The following is a 19,422-nucleotide window of genomic DNA, read 5'->3' on the forward strand; positions in this document are numbered from 1 at the left end:
AACCAAAATACCCACTGTCTCTTTATTCATAACTTAGAAGTGTCCTTATTACATTAGGTAATAGGAAGAAGTACCTTATGTACATTTTCTCTCCTTTCCATTTTTAAATTCTGCATTGGTAATTTGGGAGGGTCCTTCTTTCAATGAGTATGTACTGAGTACCTACCATGAATGAATAATGTGCCAGGAGTTAAGGAAACAAAGATAAATGGGACATGGACCCTATCCTTAATAAGGAAGAAAGGTTTGTGTGATATGTAAATGGAATATATAAATTAAAGAAAAGCTAGTGCAGTATTGCTTCCCATTGCTGAGCAACTGCAAACATAACAAAACAAAACAACAACAGAACCTTACAACTGCAAACATGCATTCTTTACCCATCTATCAAATGCACACAGAAGTAATAAAAGTTGACTGTTACGCACAGAGCAGTTAAAAAGCATTTTTGTACAAAATCTTAATTACAGAGAAGTCAGTTCTCAGAATAACAACAGTAAATCAAGTTGCAGGACAGTCAGAAGCATATAATACAAAGTCTTGTTTTTTTTAAATAAGTGTATTTGCTGTAATGGAAGAGTAATAAGATGTGGGAGAATAGGCCATAAAGTCTATCATCACCTTTTTCAATTTGTTTCAAATACTGTTAAGAGAGGCCTGCAAAAGAAGTTATATAAAAACCAAACATTCTATAGTTCTTTTAGTTTTCTCAGTAAATATTCCTTGATATGTTTAAGACATTAAGATAAAATATGAATATTACAGTCCTTAATTTATTAGCTTATGAAGTACAAATTTTTATATTACTAGGATTCCTTAAAGGAAGGCAACAGCAGCCTGAGAACGTTGTTATCATTACTTTCTGAAAACAAAACAGACTTTTATGACTTGACTTTAAAAAAAAATTCCTGTGATGTTCTGAGGATGTCAGTCTAAAGAAATAGCATTGCAGAATGTTTCAGGAAGGCTCTTTGAACCACTGCCATTCACAGAAGAATGGTTATTATCATCTCTTCCTTACTTCTTCCACCATAAAGCTCCTTAGCATGGAAAGAGTACAAAATTTAGGAGAAGCCTCTGCTTTTATCAGTTACCTCTGACAAAGTTGGTATTTCAGTCATCCTAAATGTACATCATACACTGATTGAAAAGTGACATTACTGGAGATTATAAATTAATTCAACAAATGATACTATCTGATTAGTATTTCAAAACAATATTTTATCTCTTCCCAACCCCCTCCCCTCTATATCTTCATACGGTGCAGCTACATTTGAAATCTATGGTTTCTGGCATATCTGGGGTAAGGTTATACTAGGAATTTACCAGACCTGTCAGTCCCTAACTTTCTTCCATATTTCATTATATCATTCCAGCTATAATTAGTTGTCTGGTAAAATTAAGAACAGTCTATTTCAGTGAATGCTCATGTGAACATTTAACAACTTTTTGTTAGGATGACAGCTTAGTGACAGAAAGAATAAACCAAAAAAGGAGAGTCACTGAAGTAACCTTGGTTAACTCAATATTGCCAGCTCAATGGAAAATTCTAAGATTTTGCATTTTTTCCCTTTTTTGTTATTAATCACCCACATATTTCTTGTCAGGAGCGTCAATTTGATGGCATTGCTGCCTCAACTAGCATGTTTTGAACTGAGCTGTCTTCATTGCTATGGCTCCCTAGAAACTCTGCTGTTGATGAGCATTGATTCAGCTGAATGCTTTGACATTCACCTTGTCAGTGAAAGCTATTTTAATCATTAAGATGCATCTCCCTTCCAAGATTGCAAACTGTTGCTCATACACAACATTCTATCATTTGATTAGTGTGGAGAAGAAAAGAGCCTAAATAGTTACTATTACTACAGATTATATTAAGAGCTAAAATTTACAGAATAAATGTGTGTGAGGTATTGTGCTAAGCAATGTACAGGGACGGTCCATTTAATGCTCACTATGGTGGAGTCTCACCACCTGAGTTTGCACCCCTGTTCTCCATTCACTATCTGAATGACATGCAGTTCTCATCTGTAAAATGGAGTAATAGTACCTACTTCAGAGGGAAATTAGGAGGACTAAGTGAGACAATTCATACACAGCACCTAGAATAGTTCCTATGACATAGTGTTCTCATAGTGTTATTAGTGATTTTTATTACCATTTTGTAGATGAAGACCTCCAGTTTCCTTCACCAGCTGCCCTACTCACCATCACTTCTAAATCTTCTAACTTTAACTGTCTTTGGTGCCCAGACCCAAAAGAAGATAAGGGAAAATGAAAAGTTATTTCTTTCAGGACTTTCTTCTGTAGGTATTTTAACTCCAGTTCCACATGAGGAATGCCACAATTGTGGCAAGATAATACTTTTGTAGTATTAACCTTTTTTTTTTCCCCCATTCTTTCTTTCTTCACAGTAGCCTTTTCCCATTCAGGCAGCTAGGTGTATGTCCTAGTAGTGCCCTGTTGAATGGGATGGAGGTGAGGGATGGCAACTGAAGCCTCAGACAATTTGGGAGATTTCCAAGTAGAGGGGTCATTTTTTCCAGGCTTTAACAAGAGGTATAAAGGCAGCAAGGTGGCAGGATCCCAGTTTCCCATGCCGAGGTCTGTGCAAGAGCAGAAGACCTATGTGTCATGTGACTAAGCAGACAGCCTTAGACAGCTGCACAGAGTACCCTGTGCCATGTTATGGAGGGCGGGCAGCAGAGTAATCCCAACCTCCTAGCTGGACATGGAAGCAGAATTTCTCATAGTCCAGAGCACCACTAGGATGGTTCCCATTGTTGCAGAAACTAAGCTGTGTGGTTACCAGAACTCCTTCCTCTTCCTCCTGGGCATACAGCTAAACTACATTACCTAGCCTCCCCTGCAGTTAGTAGGGAAAATAGGACTGACTTTCAAAACTTATGTGAACCTCTATGTGTATTCTCTTCCCTTATCTGCAAGCTGAATGTATATGAACCAGTAGAGGACATATGATTCTAGAAAACAGCATTGAATCAGGGGTTCTTAACCTGGGATCCATTAATCAAATTGAGGAGAACCATGAACGTGGATTTGGAACAAAAATAATTCTGTATTTTCCCTACCCTCTAACTGAAACTTAGCATTTCCTTCAATTATGAATGTAGGCCCCAATGAATAGTAATATTTGCAATACTTGTGACTTTATCACCAATACAAATCACAGGTATTTTCATATTATATTACAGCTGTTGGAGGTATCTCAAAATACCATTTACACTCAATTTGCTTTTAAGTAACAATATTAGACCCACTGCTAGATTTTTTTATTACATATGCTAATAAAAAGGCACATATATAACATAAGTTTATTATAAAATAATTTGGTAACAGTATTTCAATAAAATTGGTTTCCTTTGTGATCTCACAGATTTTCATGCCATTGAAAGACAATTTTCTGAGGAGTCCTTAGGCTTCACCAGATTGCCAAAGAGGGCTAAGGAACAGATGGGGTCCTGAATGACTTCATGGAGGAGGGCCCTTCTTTTCCTCTCTCCTTCACATCCCCACCACCCTGCTGACTCATATTGGACTGTGATGTGAGAAATTAGCTGCTATTGTATTACGTTATTGAGATTTGGAGGTTAATTTTTAGGGCAACTAGCCTAGGCACACTAATACCCTTGCTACCAAAATGGCCCAAACATGGCAGAGAGCACCCGAGACCTGAAGAGGCCTCTGATTGGAAAGGACCCAGAAGGGACTCGTGAGGACCAAAGATTAGATGGAGCCAGTGAAGATGTCTCAGAGGATACCAACATGGAAGGACAGTTTTGCTAAATACAAGGAACAACTCCTTCATAGAAATAAAGTTCAATTACAGTAATATAACTGCCACACAATAATTTTCTTACGATTATTTATTATTTTCTTTTTCCCTACTAGGGTGACAGTTATTTTTGTTTCTCGTATCAGATATTAAGTGCTTTTGAATTCATCAAATTATATATATAATATATAAAACTATATATATACAGTGTTAAAGCAATCTCCAATTATCTTCATTTACTTAAAATCTTACTCAGGTAGAGTGTAACAACTGAAGAGAAGCCAATAAACACGAAGATAAGATGCTGTATAATGTAAACATCAGCCTGTCCTAATCACTGGTGTATACCAAGCGCCAAGCCTCATGCCAGGCATATTCACGTTTTTATGAATGAGTAAATTAATCAAACAGCATTTATTTTAATTATATGCAGTGTGTGTCACTCATGACTGGACTTTGTTATGAGAAAGTCGCTGCCTTTTTCATATGTAAGGGTAAGGTGAGTAGATTTGGAAGTTAAAGCTTCTACACTGAGTCTAAGGGAAATTAAGTAGTCTTTTAAAACTACTTTTCGGGCTTCCCTGGTGGCGCAGTGGTTGAGAATCTGCCTGCCAATGCAGGGGACACGGGTTCGAGTCCTGGTCTGGGAAGATCCCACATGCCGCGGAGCAGCTAGGCCCGTGAGCCACAACTACTGAGCCTGCGGGTCTGGAGCCTGTGCTCCGCAACAAGAGAGGCCGCGATAGTGAGAGGCCCGCGCACCGCGACGAAGAGTGGCCCCCGCTTGCCGCAACTGGAGAAAGCCCTCGCACAGAAACGAAGACCCAACACGGCCAAAAATAAATAAATAAATAAATAAATAAAAATTAAAAAAAAAAACTACTTTTCAGTGTCTGCTTAGTATTAGTATTAGGGTGTAGTCGGAAGAACCATAATTGTTTTTGTTCTTTGACTTTTCATGTTGATTTTCATACATTCAAGAGTGAAGAATAGCATAATGAACCCCCCAAGTACCCATTACCCAACTTCAACAATTATACATGTTGCCATTCTTATTTTTTCTATTCCCCCTGCCCCGACCTTTTTTTGCTGGAGTATTTTTTTTTGCTGGATTATTTTAAAGTAAATTCTAGGCCTCATATTCTTTCAACTCTAATTATTTCAATATATATCTCTAACAGATGAGAACTTTTTTTTTTAACATAATACTACAATACCACTTAGCTCACTTAACAAAATTATTAACAATTCCTTAATAGCATATACAGTCCATGTTCAAATTTTGCCTGGTCATCTCAAAATATCTTATATTTGGTTTAAGTCAAACAGTCTCCACAATGGTTGTGTTTGGTCAACACATCTCTAAAGTTTAATAGACAAATTCCTCCTCCCTCTTTAAAAAATGACATTTATTTGTTGAAGATACCAGGATATGGCTGGATATGGCTGACTGTAGCGTAACATGTCCCTTATTATTATTATCATTATTTTAATAAAAATGGTAGTTAGACCTAGGGCCTTGTTTGAATTCAGGATAAATTTTATATACACACACAAAATTTTCTTTTGGCAAGAATATTTCATAGGTGTCACTGTGCACTTCCTATTGCATTTGGAGGCACATATTTGTCTCCTTTATAGTGATGTTACACTTGACCAGTGACTTCAAGAGTTGCCAGTCTGATCCATCATTGCAAACTGCTCCAACTTTCACGTAATGCTATTAGTCATTGACGACACTTGGCTAGATCTATTATTTCAAGAGTTGCAAAATGGCAATTTCATAATTCTGTCATTCTTTCTGTCTTTATTAGCTGTCATTCTATAAAGAAGAAATTTCTTTCATTGACTATGTGGATACCCTGAAATACAATTCATACCAAAAAGGCAGGATAAATGCTTGTTTCTTTTACTGAATGTAATCTACTTGCAGCATGGAGTCCTATTAACTTCCAATAGTGAGCAATGAGTTTCCCCCAACCCACTCTACACTCCTCCCCAAGGTCAACATGTGGTTTTCACAGTGAAACCCATCAGGGCTAGAATGGGATGGGATTGGGCTGACCCAGGTATGGTGCAGGAATTTAGGGGAGATAGGGACTGGGTCAGGGAAGAGAGAATACGTACCTTAAGCAGGCTCTAGGAGGTGGAGTCTGAGTCTTCTGAGCTGTCCCGGGCACGGGGGCTTTCCGTGGACTCGCTGGGTTCCTTGCTGTCACTGCCACTATCATCAGTGGCCGGGTTCTTCTCTCGACAGGCCTCTTCGGAACCAGGAAATGTGCTGCCCTGGACCTCCTGGTTCTCCCTGGAGCCCAGCACAACATACCTGCCCTTCTCCTTCAGCTCCAGCTGCCTCCTCAGCTCATCTGCCATCTGCGACAGACCCGGCTTCATAGCACAAGCATCTTCTCCATCTGCATAGTATCTGAGTTCCACCTCACTAACCTGAAAGTTGAGAGCGTTAGAATAGAGGTGCAAGGCTGCCCGGTTACTCTTCCTGACATGCAGGGACACGTACTTGGCATTAAAGTTCTCTATCATGGCCCGGGAGGCCTGGTCCATCAGCTTCTGGGCCAGGCCGAGGCACCGGTGTGAACGCTACACAGCCAGGGAGGTGATATGTCCGTGGGGGCCAGCATCTGGGTCCTCCTCCATTTTGGCCAGGACGTAGCCCACAATCTTCCCGTCTTCATCCTCAGCGATGTAAGAGAGCTGGGGCCAGGAAAGGCCATGGTAGAAATAGTATTTCATCTGGTAGTTCTCCGGAAGGCAAAGGAGGTTGCAAGGTTGCAGGTTCATCAGGTCGTCTGGCCGAGCACTGCGGATGTTCATAATGGCGGCGGGTAGCGAGCCGGCTCCGACGGCGGAGACTGGGAGAGAGGGTACCGCCAAGCACAAGGGACACTGCCTCGGGGGCTTGAGTTCAGGTGGGCCGAAGCTGCGAGGCCGGACGGCGGGAAGGCAGGATAACCAGCAGACGGAAGGGGCGGTGCTAAGATACGGCTTCCGGAAGTGTCCGTCTAGTCCCAGCCAATGAGGTTTTCACTTCATTGTGCGTGTGCGCGCGCATGGCTGAGGGGGTGGGGCAGTGGAGTTCATTATGCTCTCAATGGTTTTTTTTTTTTTTTAATTTTATTTATTTATTTATTTATTTATGGCTGTGTTGGGTCTTCTTTTCTGTGCCAGGGCTTTCTCTAGTTGCAACAAGTGGGGGCCACTCTTCATCGCGGTGCGTGGGCCTCTCACTGTCGCGGCCTCTCTTGTTGCGGAGCACAGGCTCCAGACGCGCAGGCTCAGTAGTTGTGGCTCACGGGCCTAGTTGCTCCGCGGCATGTGGGATCTTCCCAGACCAGGGCTCGAACCCGTGTCCCCTGCATTGGCAGGCAGATTCTCAACCACTGCGCCACCAGCGAAGCCCCTCTCAATGGTTTTAATACAATGTTTGATCCATTGTCGTCATTATTCTTTTATTTGTTTCAATTGTAACGTTTTAATTTGGATACATCTGTATAAATGTTCACGAACTGTATAAACCCATGTAACCGGAGTTTAGAGCAAGAACTAGAACACTGCGAGGACCCCAGAAGCCCCCCCTTGATGACCCCTTCCAGTCCTCCTTGCCCCATGTCCCAAGAGTAACTGTGACCTAGATTTCTAACAGTCTTTATATACATGGAATCATAATGCATACACTGTTTTTGTGTCTTTTTTTTTTTTTTTCCACTCGATACTTGTTTCAGCTACCTTGTGCGTAGTTGGGAATTCTTTATACTCTTTCCTGTTTGATATTCCATTGCCTAAACATATCACAACTTATTCACCTGTTCGATTGTTGTTGGCCATTTGTATTATTTTTAATTTAGGAATAGTAGGAACAGTGTAGCGAAACGTTCTGGAGCATGTTTTTGTTGACCCATGCATATTTATCTAGGATTAGAATTACTGGGTCAAAACATAACGTCATATTCAACTTTTATGTAAATACTGCCAAGCTATTTTCCAAAATGGTTGCTGCACATTTTCATCAACATTTGGTATTTCTCATCTTTTTCATTTTAGCCAAGGTGGGGAGGTGGGGGAGAATGGTAGTATTATATTGTGGTTTTATTTTGCATGTCTCTAATGAAGTTGAGCACCTTTTTTACATGCTTATTAGCCATTCTAAATTCTTTTTTTATGAAGTGGTTGTTCAAGTCTTTTGTTCATTTTTCTATTGGGTTGTGTGTATTTTTCTCATTGATATTTAAGAGTTTTTAAAATATATATATTCTGAATATGACTCCTCTGTCAGATATATTTATAGTGAATAGCATCCTCCCTTACTGGTTGATTTTTCATTCTCTTAATGGTTATTTCTGGCACCAAGTGGGAATTTTAACATAGTCCAATTGTCCACTTTTTTACATTTCATGGTTAATGCTTTTTTGTGTCCTGTTTAAGAAATCTTTGCTAACTCCAAGGTCACAGAGACATTCTTCTATGTTTTCTCCGGAAACCTTTATTGTTTTACATTTTATGTTTACATATGCAATCTGTTGGTATTTATTTTTGTGTATGTTGTGAGGTAGAGGTTCAGCTGTTTTTGCTTCCATGGATATTCTAACCATCTAGCACCATTTATTGAAAAAAATCACCTTTCCTCCACTGTATTGCATTCTTGCCTTTGTCATAAATCCTAAATTGCATTTCTATATACATTGTAAAAATTTTATACCACCTTGATATAGCAAGGTATGTGGTATTTCTTTAATAGTGCAAAGAAGTCATATTTTATTAGTACCACTTGCATGTAACCTGACTGTAAGTCTTAGAATTATCTATGTATCTTATACAGTCTTCCTTTCCCATTTCCTGTCATATCATTACCTGGAAACTCAAACACCAAAATTAATTCTATTGCGATTAGATAGTCTCTTTTCTTGTACCATTAGCTAGGTCATGGTTATACTCTAACTCATGTAGAAAATGTGTGCAGCATTCTTTCCAATAAGGTTACACACTCCTTTACTAGCTGAAGTAGTCTACAGCCATGTGATTTGTGTAATATAGCTTGAAAAGCCACTATTTTTTGTTGTAATTTAACACTTAGTTGTGTTTTCATTAATAAGTTTTTAAGATTTAAGATAAGACTTTATATCCTTGATGTTTTGATTGACTCTATACATTGAAAAAGTTATTTCCCAGTATTATTTCCATTCAGAAATTTCTGTTTTATGTTAAACGTCACTCCATTGGCAAGGATATATGTTTTGAGATGACATGGCTCTAAAAGCTTAATCGAGAAAGTCATTTGGTTCTTCTATTATAGGTTCTTCTTTAAAAAGCATGGACTATCAGAATTTGAGTTCATTGTGGTCTTCTATAGAACAGTGTATCTTTACTGGACTTCCTAAAGTGTAGGCTTGACAAATGAGGCAGGTGTGACAAAATAGACGAACTTAGAAAAACTCAAAACTCACATATCAATTATGTATCTGTCATTTATGTTGTCATCACTTTTATTTACCTTTTTCATTCCATAGGCCATGAAAGCAAGATGAAGAAGATCCTTGGGCCTGTACAAATTTGGGAAAAAGAGTCACCCTATTAGTAAGTTTTGTTTGTTTGATTCTGTTTAATCCTGAATCTGAGGACTAATCTTAGAGTAAGGCAACAACAGAAAGAGTTTTCAGAGGCAACTAGTTGGACCCAGAAAGAGAAAATGGCAGTTACTTTGGCTGTAGTGGGAGCCAAAGCATTTCCATGCCTAAGTCTTTTAGAGAGCAAAACACTTTATGACAGCTATATGATAATGTATAAGAGATCGTCAGTGAATGAACAAATAAACATTTTTTATACCTACTGAGGTGATGAACTCTCATTGTTTCCTGCATTGTCCATAGTCATAAATAAGACCAAAAATTATAAATTCAGCCATAAGCAAGAATAGACAGCAAAGAAGAATTTTCTACGTTCTCATGTTGCTGCATATTCCAAACCCACCTTTTTTCTGTCCACTAATAGGGCAAATCTACATAAAATATGAGGTCAGTAATTTTGAAAAAGAAAAGTTTTTGAAGTTAATACTGGATTTGAACAGTAGACGGGGGCTGTAAGACAGTTATGAAACTCCCCTCGCAGTGAAATGGGAGCAAACAGAATGGGTTTAATATGAGCCCAGCCTTCTCTGTTTGCAGAGAAGAATAAAATTGCACATTTTGTTAGGCTAATATTAGAATGTGATTGTGTCTTTAGGAGTGCTGTGACTGTGTGGGGAATAGCTATAGTCAGAGAGGTTGGGGCAGAACTGACTCATACTAAAGAGTGGGCCATTCTCTGTTTTCATGAATCTGTGTTCACACCTAGAATAGTTTCTTTTTCCTCACAAGGTAAAAATATATAGGCTTATCATTACCAAGAAGATTTAGTGCTAGGGTTCTCTACAAGGTTTGTTTAAAGAAGAAAAAAAGACTATTTGGCTTCTTGTGACAAACGTCATGGCTCTGGGATGTTCGTTTAAATTGGATGCAATAGAAGCTTTGGGTTAGAAGCATATCCAATATGCTATGTAAGTTGTAGCTAGCTAAGCTCAAGAGGGTGGACATTTGTGAAATTTGAGTGGACCTTGGGACCCTGAGACTGGTTTTTATCCTAGAAGATGACCTCACTTTTATTGGTATAGGTATGTAATGTCCCAAGTAATGAATCTGAGACAGGCATCACCATATATATATTTTTAGAAGCTTTGTAACATATGGTCTACACAAGTCGTAAGATTTAGGTATCTCATCTTTCAATGAAGGCGTGGCTAACAGAAGGTCATCAACATCTTGGATAAGGGCAGAGTTTCCAATATATAAAATGTTATCTAAATCCTTTTCCAAATGTGGGAGTTCAAAGAAAATCTTTCAATATAGTCTCAAGGAATTTGGGTCAATGTGAATTGCAGGTCTATATGGCTCTTGAGTTGTACTGGAAAAGAAAACAAATTAGAACAAAGATCCACTGCTATAAAATATTCAATAGTATATAGCAAGCAGGATCAGGATAGCAAGGGGACAGTATTGGGAATGACAGAAAAAGAAGGTAACACCATAGCATGCAATGCTGGAAGATCTTTAAAATTAAGAATATCTCCTCTAGGTTTCTTGCAATGTCTAGTGGATAGAAATGTGAGGGATTCTTTTTAAACATGTTCTTGAAGTAAGCGGATGATTCAGCATTGTAACTGATCCATAATGTGATATGTAAGCAATGCTTGTAATGATCATTGTGTGTATGGGAGAAGAGCCTGGGAAGGCTTCAGAGAAACATAGCATTTGCTTTGATTCTTCCTTATCTTTTCAGATTTGGTTCAAATATCCTCTTTTTTATGTAGTCTTTTTTGGCTCCTATACCCCTGGAAAAATGAATTACTTTCTTATTTGTGTGCTCCTCTCAATCATATCTATGTTTTATGTGTTTCATTTACTTTATTCTTAATTCCTATCTTCTTTGGTTCTTGAGGATATGACCCTGTCTTATGAAAATAGTTTTTTTCCCTAAGGACTAGTAAATTGTATGCCTCATAGTAGGTCTTGAATGGATGCTTATATAATGGATATGTAATTAGAGGTATAAATATATTAAGACAGGCTAAGCAAATCCTTTATGCAGTCCAAATAAATTGTATGATTATAGTACATATTTTTATGTAATGATATCCATTATTGTTGCTAAAGTGTATAATGAGAAAATATGATGGTACTTATGCTGCATCACTTTCTATACTTAGCATTATTTTCCCCAACCAACTACATTATGTACCAAGTGCTATAATGTCTAGGCTACTCAGAGATGTGCAGATCATTTTCATTATATAAAAGAAAAGTAAATTGAACATAATTTAGCAATCAGTTTACAGCTCTAGATTTCTCTTTTATGCCTGGGAAGTGAGTTGGTCATTGTCTATTGTACTAATATTCATTTTCGACTCCTCACCCATAAACTATGTGTCTCAGACTTACTTTCCAACTAGCTTCCAGGTAGATTTGCTCCATAGGAGGCCCGAGAGGGGGTAGGGGAAGGGAGATGGGAGAGAGGAGGAATGGGAGAAGCCAGGGTATTTCTCCCCTACTAGCTTATCCTTCGGTGGCATCTTCCTGCAGTGGCTGGTTTCCACTGTGCTTTTAGCTCCCCACTAGACAGCCTCTGCTTTCCCACCCAGTAATCATGGCTTCTAGTCTCTGGTAATAAGACTTTCTCCTTTGTCCCTCCAGCCCTAGAAGTGGGAGTGGTTTCTTGCCATTGCTAATCTTTTGGTTGCTTCACCATCCCCTGTTGGCTTCTCAGCTCTTCCATCAGTCATTACCCATGTATTAAATTTCCTCAATTTGAATTACCTGGAGGGGTTTGCTAGCTGGTCCCTGACTGATAGAAATTATAGTAATTGACTATGTTTTTAATGTAAATTAAAATTTTATGTTATTTTTCTTGGTCTGACATACAGAACATAAATACTGCAGACACTTAGAATGATAATAAGACAAAATATTCAGAGACAGTCATGGATTCACTGTTCTCAGGTATGAGAAGGGAAGACCTCTTTAGATTAATTGAATTCCTGCTGGCAGAGGTACCAGAAACCTGTTCCATCAGTTCTATATTATTACCATGTAAGTGTCCCAGTTGTTTCTAAGTACCAATAGGAAGTCAAGCACTATAAGGGTTTTGGAGATTGTCAGAAGTCACTTGTAGTTAGTATTGTGTCAGAAGCAATTTGTATGCAAGCTTCTAAACATCATTGCATGGAAATAGAAGTAGGAGTGAAGATGGCAATAGAGAAAGAGTGATGACCAGAGACTAGCTGATTCATCTGAAGAGAAGAGCTCTTTAAGAAATCATGCTGGGCGTAGTTTGACAAAGAAGTTTGACTTCCATTCTTGGTTCAAATATTTATTTAGCTGTGATCTTGGGCAGACCACTTATCTTTTGGGGGATTTTTCTTTTCTCCTCTAGAGGATAGAAATCTAAATATTAACCCTGCTACTTTGTTTTGAGAATGAAATGGGATAATGTATATAAGAGCTTCATGCAAAGGACTATTATTATTATCAAATATAAATTTTTTTTAATGGAAGAAGTTATCTTGAAGACCTGAAAGTGCTGACTGATAAATATACTTGATGAGAACAAAAATTTGGGGCAGGGTGAAGGAAATATAGCAGACGCAGAATGGCAGACATTATGAATAGGTTTCAAAATAACTAGATTAAGAAAAGTAGTACTGGAATGACAAAAAAGCAAGGGAACAATAGTCTCTAGGTTTTGAAAGGACACAAGAGGAAAAACTAATTTATCTCACATTTTCCCATTTAAGTCTTGTAATTTGTTCCATTGTTAGTTACAGAATCAGCCTTTTTAAAAACCTCACTGACACATTTTATTCCATGATCTCTTTGGAGCATTGGATGCAACCAAATGCTCTCATCGTATTGTGAAGTAAGAAGTAGAGTGATTAAGTGAGAGAAATAAAGCTACTTGAGAAATTAGTCATGGAATTTTAGAGAGAACTGAGGATGCCAAATTCCTACATAAATTGCTTTTGGTTTCCTGGTGTGCAACTAGTTGCCAACATTTATAAATGCTGTTGCTTTATAATCTCCATGCTGCATGGTCCTGTCACTTTGAAAGTAGCTGATTTAATTATTATTTTGTGTGTGTGTGCGCACGCAGAATTCAGCCACTTAAAGAGTGACTTCTTTCTCAAACTCAAGGAGCTAATAAACCTTCTCAGTAATTGTCTATGGGGAGAAGTCAGTTTTGTTTTTCTAGTGTTTCTTTCATAAAGAAATTTCATTTAACAACCATGCCAAATGTAGTTTTCTTGTTGGGTTGAACCACATGATATCTTGAATCTTTTCTAGTTCTAAAGTTCTGTGACTGTTAGTCTAGCACAGATGAATTTGGCTGTTGTTGGAGTGGGCTGGTGGTAATCAAAGAGGAGGGGGATGATGTGGTGACATGATACTGTGATATTAAGTTGAAATTCACTAAATGAAAATCATTTCTTCTAACCTAACAGCAATAACTATTAAAATGTTTGCACCAAAAGGGGAAAACTGGTGTATTCTCTTTTCCTCAGTGTTAGTGAAAAGTCTTTGTAGCAAACAATTTGCTATCTTTCTCAAGCCACAACAGTAACATATAAACAGTTCCACCCTGTTTACAACCATTTCTGTAGCTCTAGGTTACAATTAATTCGCAAAGTAGAATGTGTTAGAAGTGTCCAATAATTTAGGGATACACAGTGATTCTAACTGATTATGAGAATTAACACTTTGTGAAACCTGAGTTAGCATCAATTTGTTATAAGTGATGAGTGTGCAAGAGACATGGGTACATCTGTACAAAGTCTTACTGCAAAGTGTAGTTCCCGTCATAGCTCTAGGTCAAATAATTGGCTTTAGCTATTGTGGTCATCAAATTCAGGACTAGCTTTGGAGAAGCATAATTAGATTTGGAAAAACTAGTGTAAAAACAGAGAACTGACTTACTTTCCGATATTTCATCCGGAAACATCATGAGTTCAGGTTTGATGGAGTTTCTCAGGACCGTTAGTACAGTAATTTCCAGGGTTCACCATTCAAGATGTTTAATCAAAATAGCTCCATGTTATGAACATAGCTTGTGTGTTTCAACTGGATAAATAATTCATCCACAGTCAAGTTGTAAGTTAAACACTGGTTTATGATTCACTTTTTAATTAATTCAAGAAATGTGAAGCATATTTAAAATTTTTCTCTCCCTCCATTTTCTGCCTCTGTGTCTTTCTCTCTCACTGTTATTAGCACTTGGGTTTTCTCTCAGCGTCACTTCCCCAACGCAGCACAGATTGAACATGCAAAGCACACAACACAGAAGAAAGACGACACCTGGGTCACTAGTCTCCTGGCTCACTTTGCTAATCTGCCTCAACTGCCATCACTAATTAGGTTGAAGAGATGACTACAGCCATGGCTGTTACTGCTGTTGCTGTATTTAAATGCAGTTGGAGAGCCATACATAATTTTTTTTTCCACTTGATGAACTTATTATTCAATTTCTAATCTAGGAAGACAAGAGATTAACTTTCTGGAATTTGGGGACCTTTTTACAGGATTATGTACTCATAATGGTGAAATACATCTTCCATTATAAAAGGGTGTTTAGAACTTATCTGCAGTTTGATAGATAGTAAAATAAACACTCATGTACTCACCGCTGAACCTAAGAAATAGGCTAACGCCAATACCTTTGAAACCACTTTTATAACCCTCTCAAATATCTTCCTCCCCCAGAGGTGATCTCAACCTTGACTTGTACAGTATTAACCATTCCTCATCAATATCTGTCCTCAAATGACCTATTATTTGACTTCTCCTATTTTAATAATTATATAAGTAAAGTCATAGTGTGTATACTTGTGATTTGCAATTTTTTTGCTCAACAAGCTTTTGAGACTCATCCATGTTGGTATATTTTATTTAATTTTATCATAGTCTAGTGTAACATTGCCATGTTTGTCTATTTTATTTAATTTTACCATAGTCTAGTGTAACATTGCATGACTACAAAGAATTAATTTATTAATTCATTTGCCACCCATGGAGATTTGGGTTATTTCAAGGTTTTTTGCTATTACAAACTGTGTTATTTTTCTACTGCTGCATAACAAATGACCACAAACTTAAAGACTTAAAACAGCACAAATTTGTTATAGTTTTGTGGGTCTGGAGTCTCGGTGCAGCCTGGCTCAGCTGGTTTTCTTTGCTTAGGATCTCTTAAAGCAAAAATAAAGATGTTGGTCAGGGCTGCAGTTGCCTCAGAGGCCCACTGTCCTCTCCCAAGTTTAGTTCAGTTGTTGGTAGAATTTACTCCTTTGTAGTTGTTAGACCGAGGTCTCCAATTCCTTGCTGTCTGCCAACTGCAGACCTTTCTCAGCTTCAGGGTCCACCCACCTTTCCCTGGCATGTGAACTGTTGCACAACATGGCATTTTGCTTATTCAAGGCCAGCAAAAGTAATATCTTTAGTTTTGAATCTTTTCTACCTCTTTTCAAGGCTCCCTGATTAGGTCAGGCCCACCGAGAGTGACATTCATTTGGATAACTCAAAGTCAACTAATCAGAGACCTTAATTACTTCTGTGAAATCCACTCTGTCATATAATGTAACATAATCATGGAGGTTATATCTCATCATATTCACAAGTTCTGCTCACACTTAAGGTGAGGGCATTATACAGGATACCAGAGAGTGGAAATCTTGGGGGCCATTTTAGAATTCTGCCTACCACATAAACAATTCCGTAAATGAATAATCTTGAATATGTCTCTTGTTTATTTTCTTGTAATTGTAGAAGTTCTTTATATGTTTTCTAACTCTTCTAAGTTTGGCTGAATTGTTTCAAAATGGTTTTAATCTATGCAGCCACCATTAAGAGAGTTTCTCTTCTATGCATGTTCAGTAACAATTAGAATTTATATTTCAATTAATTTTTATAATTTTCTTTATTAAAGTCTTGTCCATCATTTGTTAGACTTATTCCTAGATCACTCATATTATAATTTTTAAATTAAATTGACTAATTCTTTCTTGCTAAAAACTTTTAAGTATTAATCATATTCAGTGAACTCACTAGATTATCTTATTGTTTTTAGTAATTTGTAGGCTTTAAAAAATTTTCTATGTGGACAAATGTGTCATTTAACTAATAATGACAACTTTTCCCCCTTTTCAATCCTTCTGTTTTGTATTGCCTTTTCATATCTTATTGAGCTGGGTAGGTCCTCCATATGATGTTGAATAGAAGAAATAATAAGCATTATCTTTTCTTTATGATTTTAGAGGTAAAGCTTTTAATGCTTAGCCATTGAATATGATGCTTACTATATGTTTTGGGTGGATGTCCTTTATCCTTGTCCTTGTCTTCACAAACTGATGTAAAATTTCAAGGGTATTCTAACAAAACCTCAATAGGGACTTTGAGGAATTCGACAAGATGATTGTTAAATGTATATGAAAGATGAAAAGATTCAGAATAACCAAGATACCACTGAAGAAAAAGAAAAATATGTGGGAACATGACCTACTAGATACCAAAACTACTTATCAGAGATAAAGAGGGTCATTTCATGATGATAAAAGATCAATTCATCAACAGGACAACAGGATAGAACAATTCCAAAGGTTTATGCAACTAATAACAGAGCTTCAAAATACACGAAGCAAAAACTGATAGAACAGAAATAGTTCTCAATTATAGCTGAAGATTTCACTGTCTTGCTCTAGTAACTGATAAAACATATAGACAGCAAATCACTAAATATATAGAACACATGAACAGCGCTATCAACCAACTCTATCTAAATGAATTTATGGCACAATTTATTCCCAAATAGCAGAATCTATAGTGCACATGGTACAGTTACCAAAATAAACCATATTCCGGTTCATAAAACAACTCAATACATTTAAGAATATTTAAATTATACAATTCCATTTCTGACCACAATGGAATTAAGTCAGAAATAAATAACAAAAGATACTGGAAAATAACCAAATATTTGGGAACTATACAGCATATTTCTAAATATCTTATGGGTCAAAGAAGAAATTACAAGGGCAATTGGGCAGTATTTTGAATTGAATGTATTAATACTTAAAAAAAAGAGATGTCAATGGTATTTCTAATGTTATCATTGTTAGATTGGGTAGTGGGTTCACAAGTGTTTGCTTGTTATTATTCTTTAAGGTTTTAATATATGTTACATATATACTTCAGTTTATTAAAAATATACAATTAAAAGATAAATGTAAAATTGTCTGAAATAAACATGTGGAGGATGCTCTGAAGAAAGACCGTATAGGCATAATCCAAAGTGGATTGGGGCTAAATATACCCATATGATAAATTTCAAGCTTTAAATAATAAAGAACATTAAATCTCAGGCTACATTACATAAAGTCACTTGGTTAATTGTTGCTATTTTTACTTCTAAAAACATGTGACCTTGAATAACACTTAAGAACATACCACATCCCATGCTTGTTGCAAGTTCAGGTTCTCTGTAGTCTTTGTCAAAGAACAGAAAAGGAACATATGTGCTCCGTGCAGTTGCTTGTATCATTAGGAAAAAAAAAAAAAAAATCCACAGCATCTGCAATTCCTTGTTTAATTAGATCCTGAAGCAATGGCTGCAGCTGAGCCATTTATTGCTTCTGTAAACCAGAGGCAATAGAGGGAAGATGATTTTCCTAACGTCACTTTTGAAAGGGGGATATGATGGTAACAGCATAGGTGGGAGAACCCAGAGTGAAGAACTTAGACTGACCTCTGATGTAATGGAAACAACTAAAGAGAGGCAGCATGTTCAACATCTGGTAGCAAGGCATATGAAGTGGGGATAAAAACTGTGATGTAAAAGCAGGAAAAACTCAGATTTTACTAGAGTCACCAACCAAAGGATAATTATCAGTAAAATGTCAGCTCCTAATTCAGTTTTTATCATAATATAATGAGTAGATACTTTCATTCTTAAATCATATTTTAATTTAATATGAGATATTTTTTGGAATTGTGTGTATAAAGAATTTTCCTGAGATATGCTCCTCAACACAAGCACAGATTGAACCATTGTTAATTTATTAGATTTTTCTTTGAAGTTAATGGTTACATGTTTTTTTATTGGTAATTTTTAATTATTTTTGGATAAAAAATATAGTCTTCAAATAGCTGTAATTCCCCCAGGCAAATATTTACCATAACAAAATATTTGCTGCCCAAAATCATTATATGTATTTTCCTAGTCCTTGAAGATTAAAGTGTGAATAATCCTTCCTTCCCAATATTGATAAACTTGTTTTTTAGATTCAAAACTTGCTTTTAAAAAAAGATTATGTCATAAAGATTGCATAGAATATTTTTACTATTGGCTATAAATATATCTTTAAAAACTTTTAATATTCACGGTACCTCAGAAAAATGACATTTTCATAACACTAAATGGAACCAGAAAAGCGTGTCAGATTTATAAAACTGTTTATTCCTACAAAACTATGAGAGTGGAAGGCTTTTAAAGAGGGCTGGCATGAGGCACTTCATTATTTTGAATGCCCGATTAATGTTCATAGTTTTCCGTTGCTCACTTTTATGTGGAGGTTGGTCTGAAATGCAGTATATTATGCAATGGTTTTGTCATGTATCAGGGATGATATTAACAGTCTAATGCTAAACAGGTTCTGAGGAAATGAAAAGGGAAAAAAATGACTTACTATATTTACCCTGAAACAAGATTCAATCTGCCACTGTGTTTAATGCTATATTTTTCATTATCTCACAAGCATATGTTGAAACCGCTACAGATGATGAAGTTAGCTGCTGGGCAGAGTTATCATCAATGCTTTCTATCTTTATTTTAATAAGAGGAACGAGCAAATTGTTTGTGACCTTTGTCAAGGGCTTCGTGGAAGACAGGAAACCTAACCACGAAATCACTAGCCTGGAGCCCTACTGAATATTCAAAACCACCATTCCTAGAATAAAATGTCTTATAAAAAAGCTATTGTTTCTGATAGAGTCTTGTCTTGAACAAAAGGTCCAGCTAAAGGTAAAATATATTTTCTTTTTTTT

The 19,422-nt window shown here is 36.9% G+C and overlaps 1 protein-coding gene and 1 long non-coding RNA gene across 3 annotated transcripts in view; one reads left to right on the forward strand and one right to left on the reverse strand.

Moving 5' to 3' along the window:
* Nucleotides 1–19,422, forward strand: part of LOC133092270 (uncharacterized) — a 350,888-nt gene that overhangs the window by 326,013 nt on the left and 5,453 nt on the right. Inside the window, exon 5 of one of the 2 annotated variants that reach the window (XR_009701037.1) lies at nucleotides 9,316–9,382. This is a non-coding gene — a long non-coding RNA (uncharacterized LOC133092270). Of the gene's footprint in view, nucleotides 1–9,315; nucleotides 9,433–19,422 lie in introns of those variants that run through there. The other variant, XR_009701036.1, reaches the window with a different exon arrangement.
* On the reverse strand, nucleotides 5,933–6,640 carry NAA11 (N-alpha-acetyltransferase 11, NatA catalytic subunit). Its single transcript, XM_061191515.1, is given in 1 exon segment — nucleotides 5,933–6,640. A coding segment is annotated over 1 exon segment (693 nt). The 5' UTR covers nucleotides 6,626–6,640.

Source organism: Eubalaena glacialis, chromosome 5, assembly GCF_028564815.1.
Source record: "Eubalaena glacialis isolate mEubGla1 chromosome 5, mEubGla1.1.hap2.+ XY, whole genome shotgun sequence".
NCBI lineage: Eukaryota > Metazoa > Chordata > Mammalia > Artiodactyla > Balaenidae > Eubalaena > Eubalaena glacialis.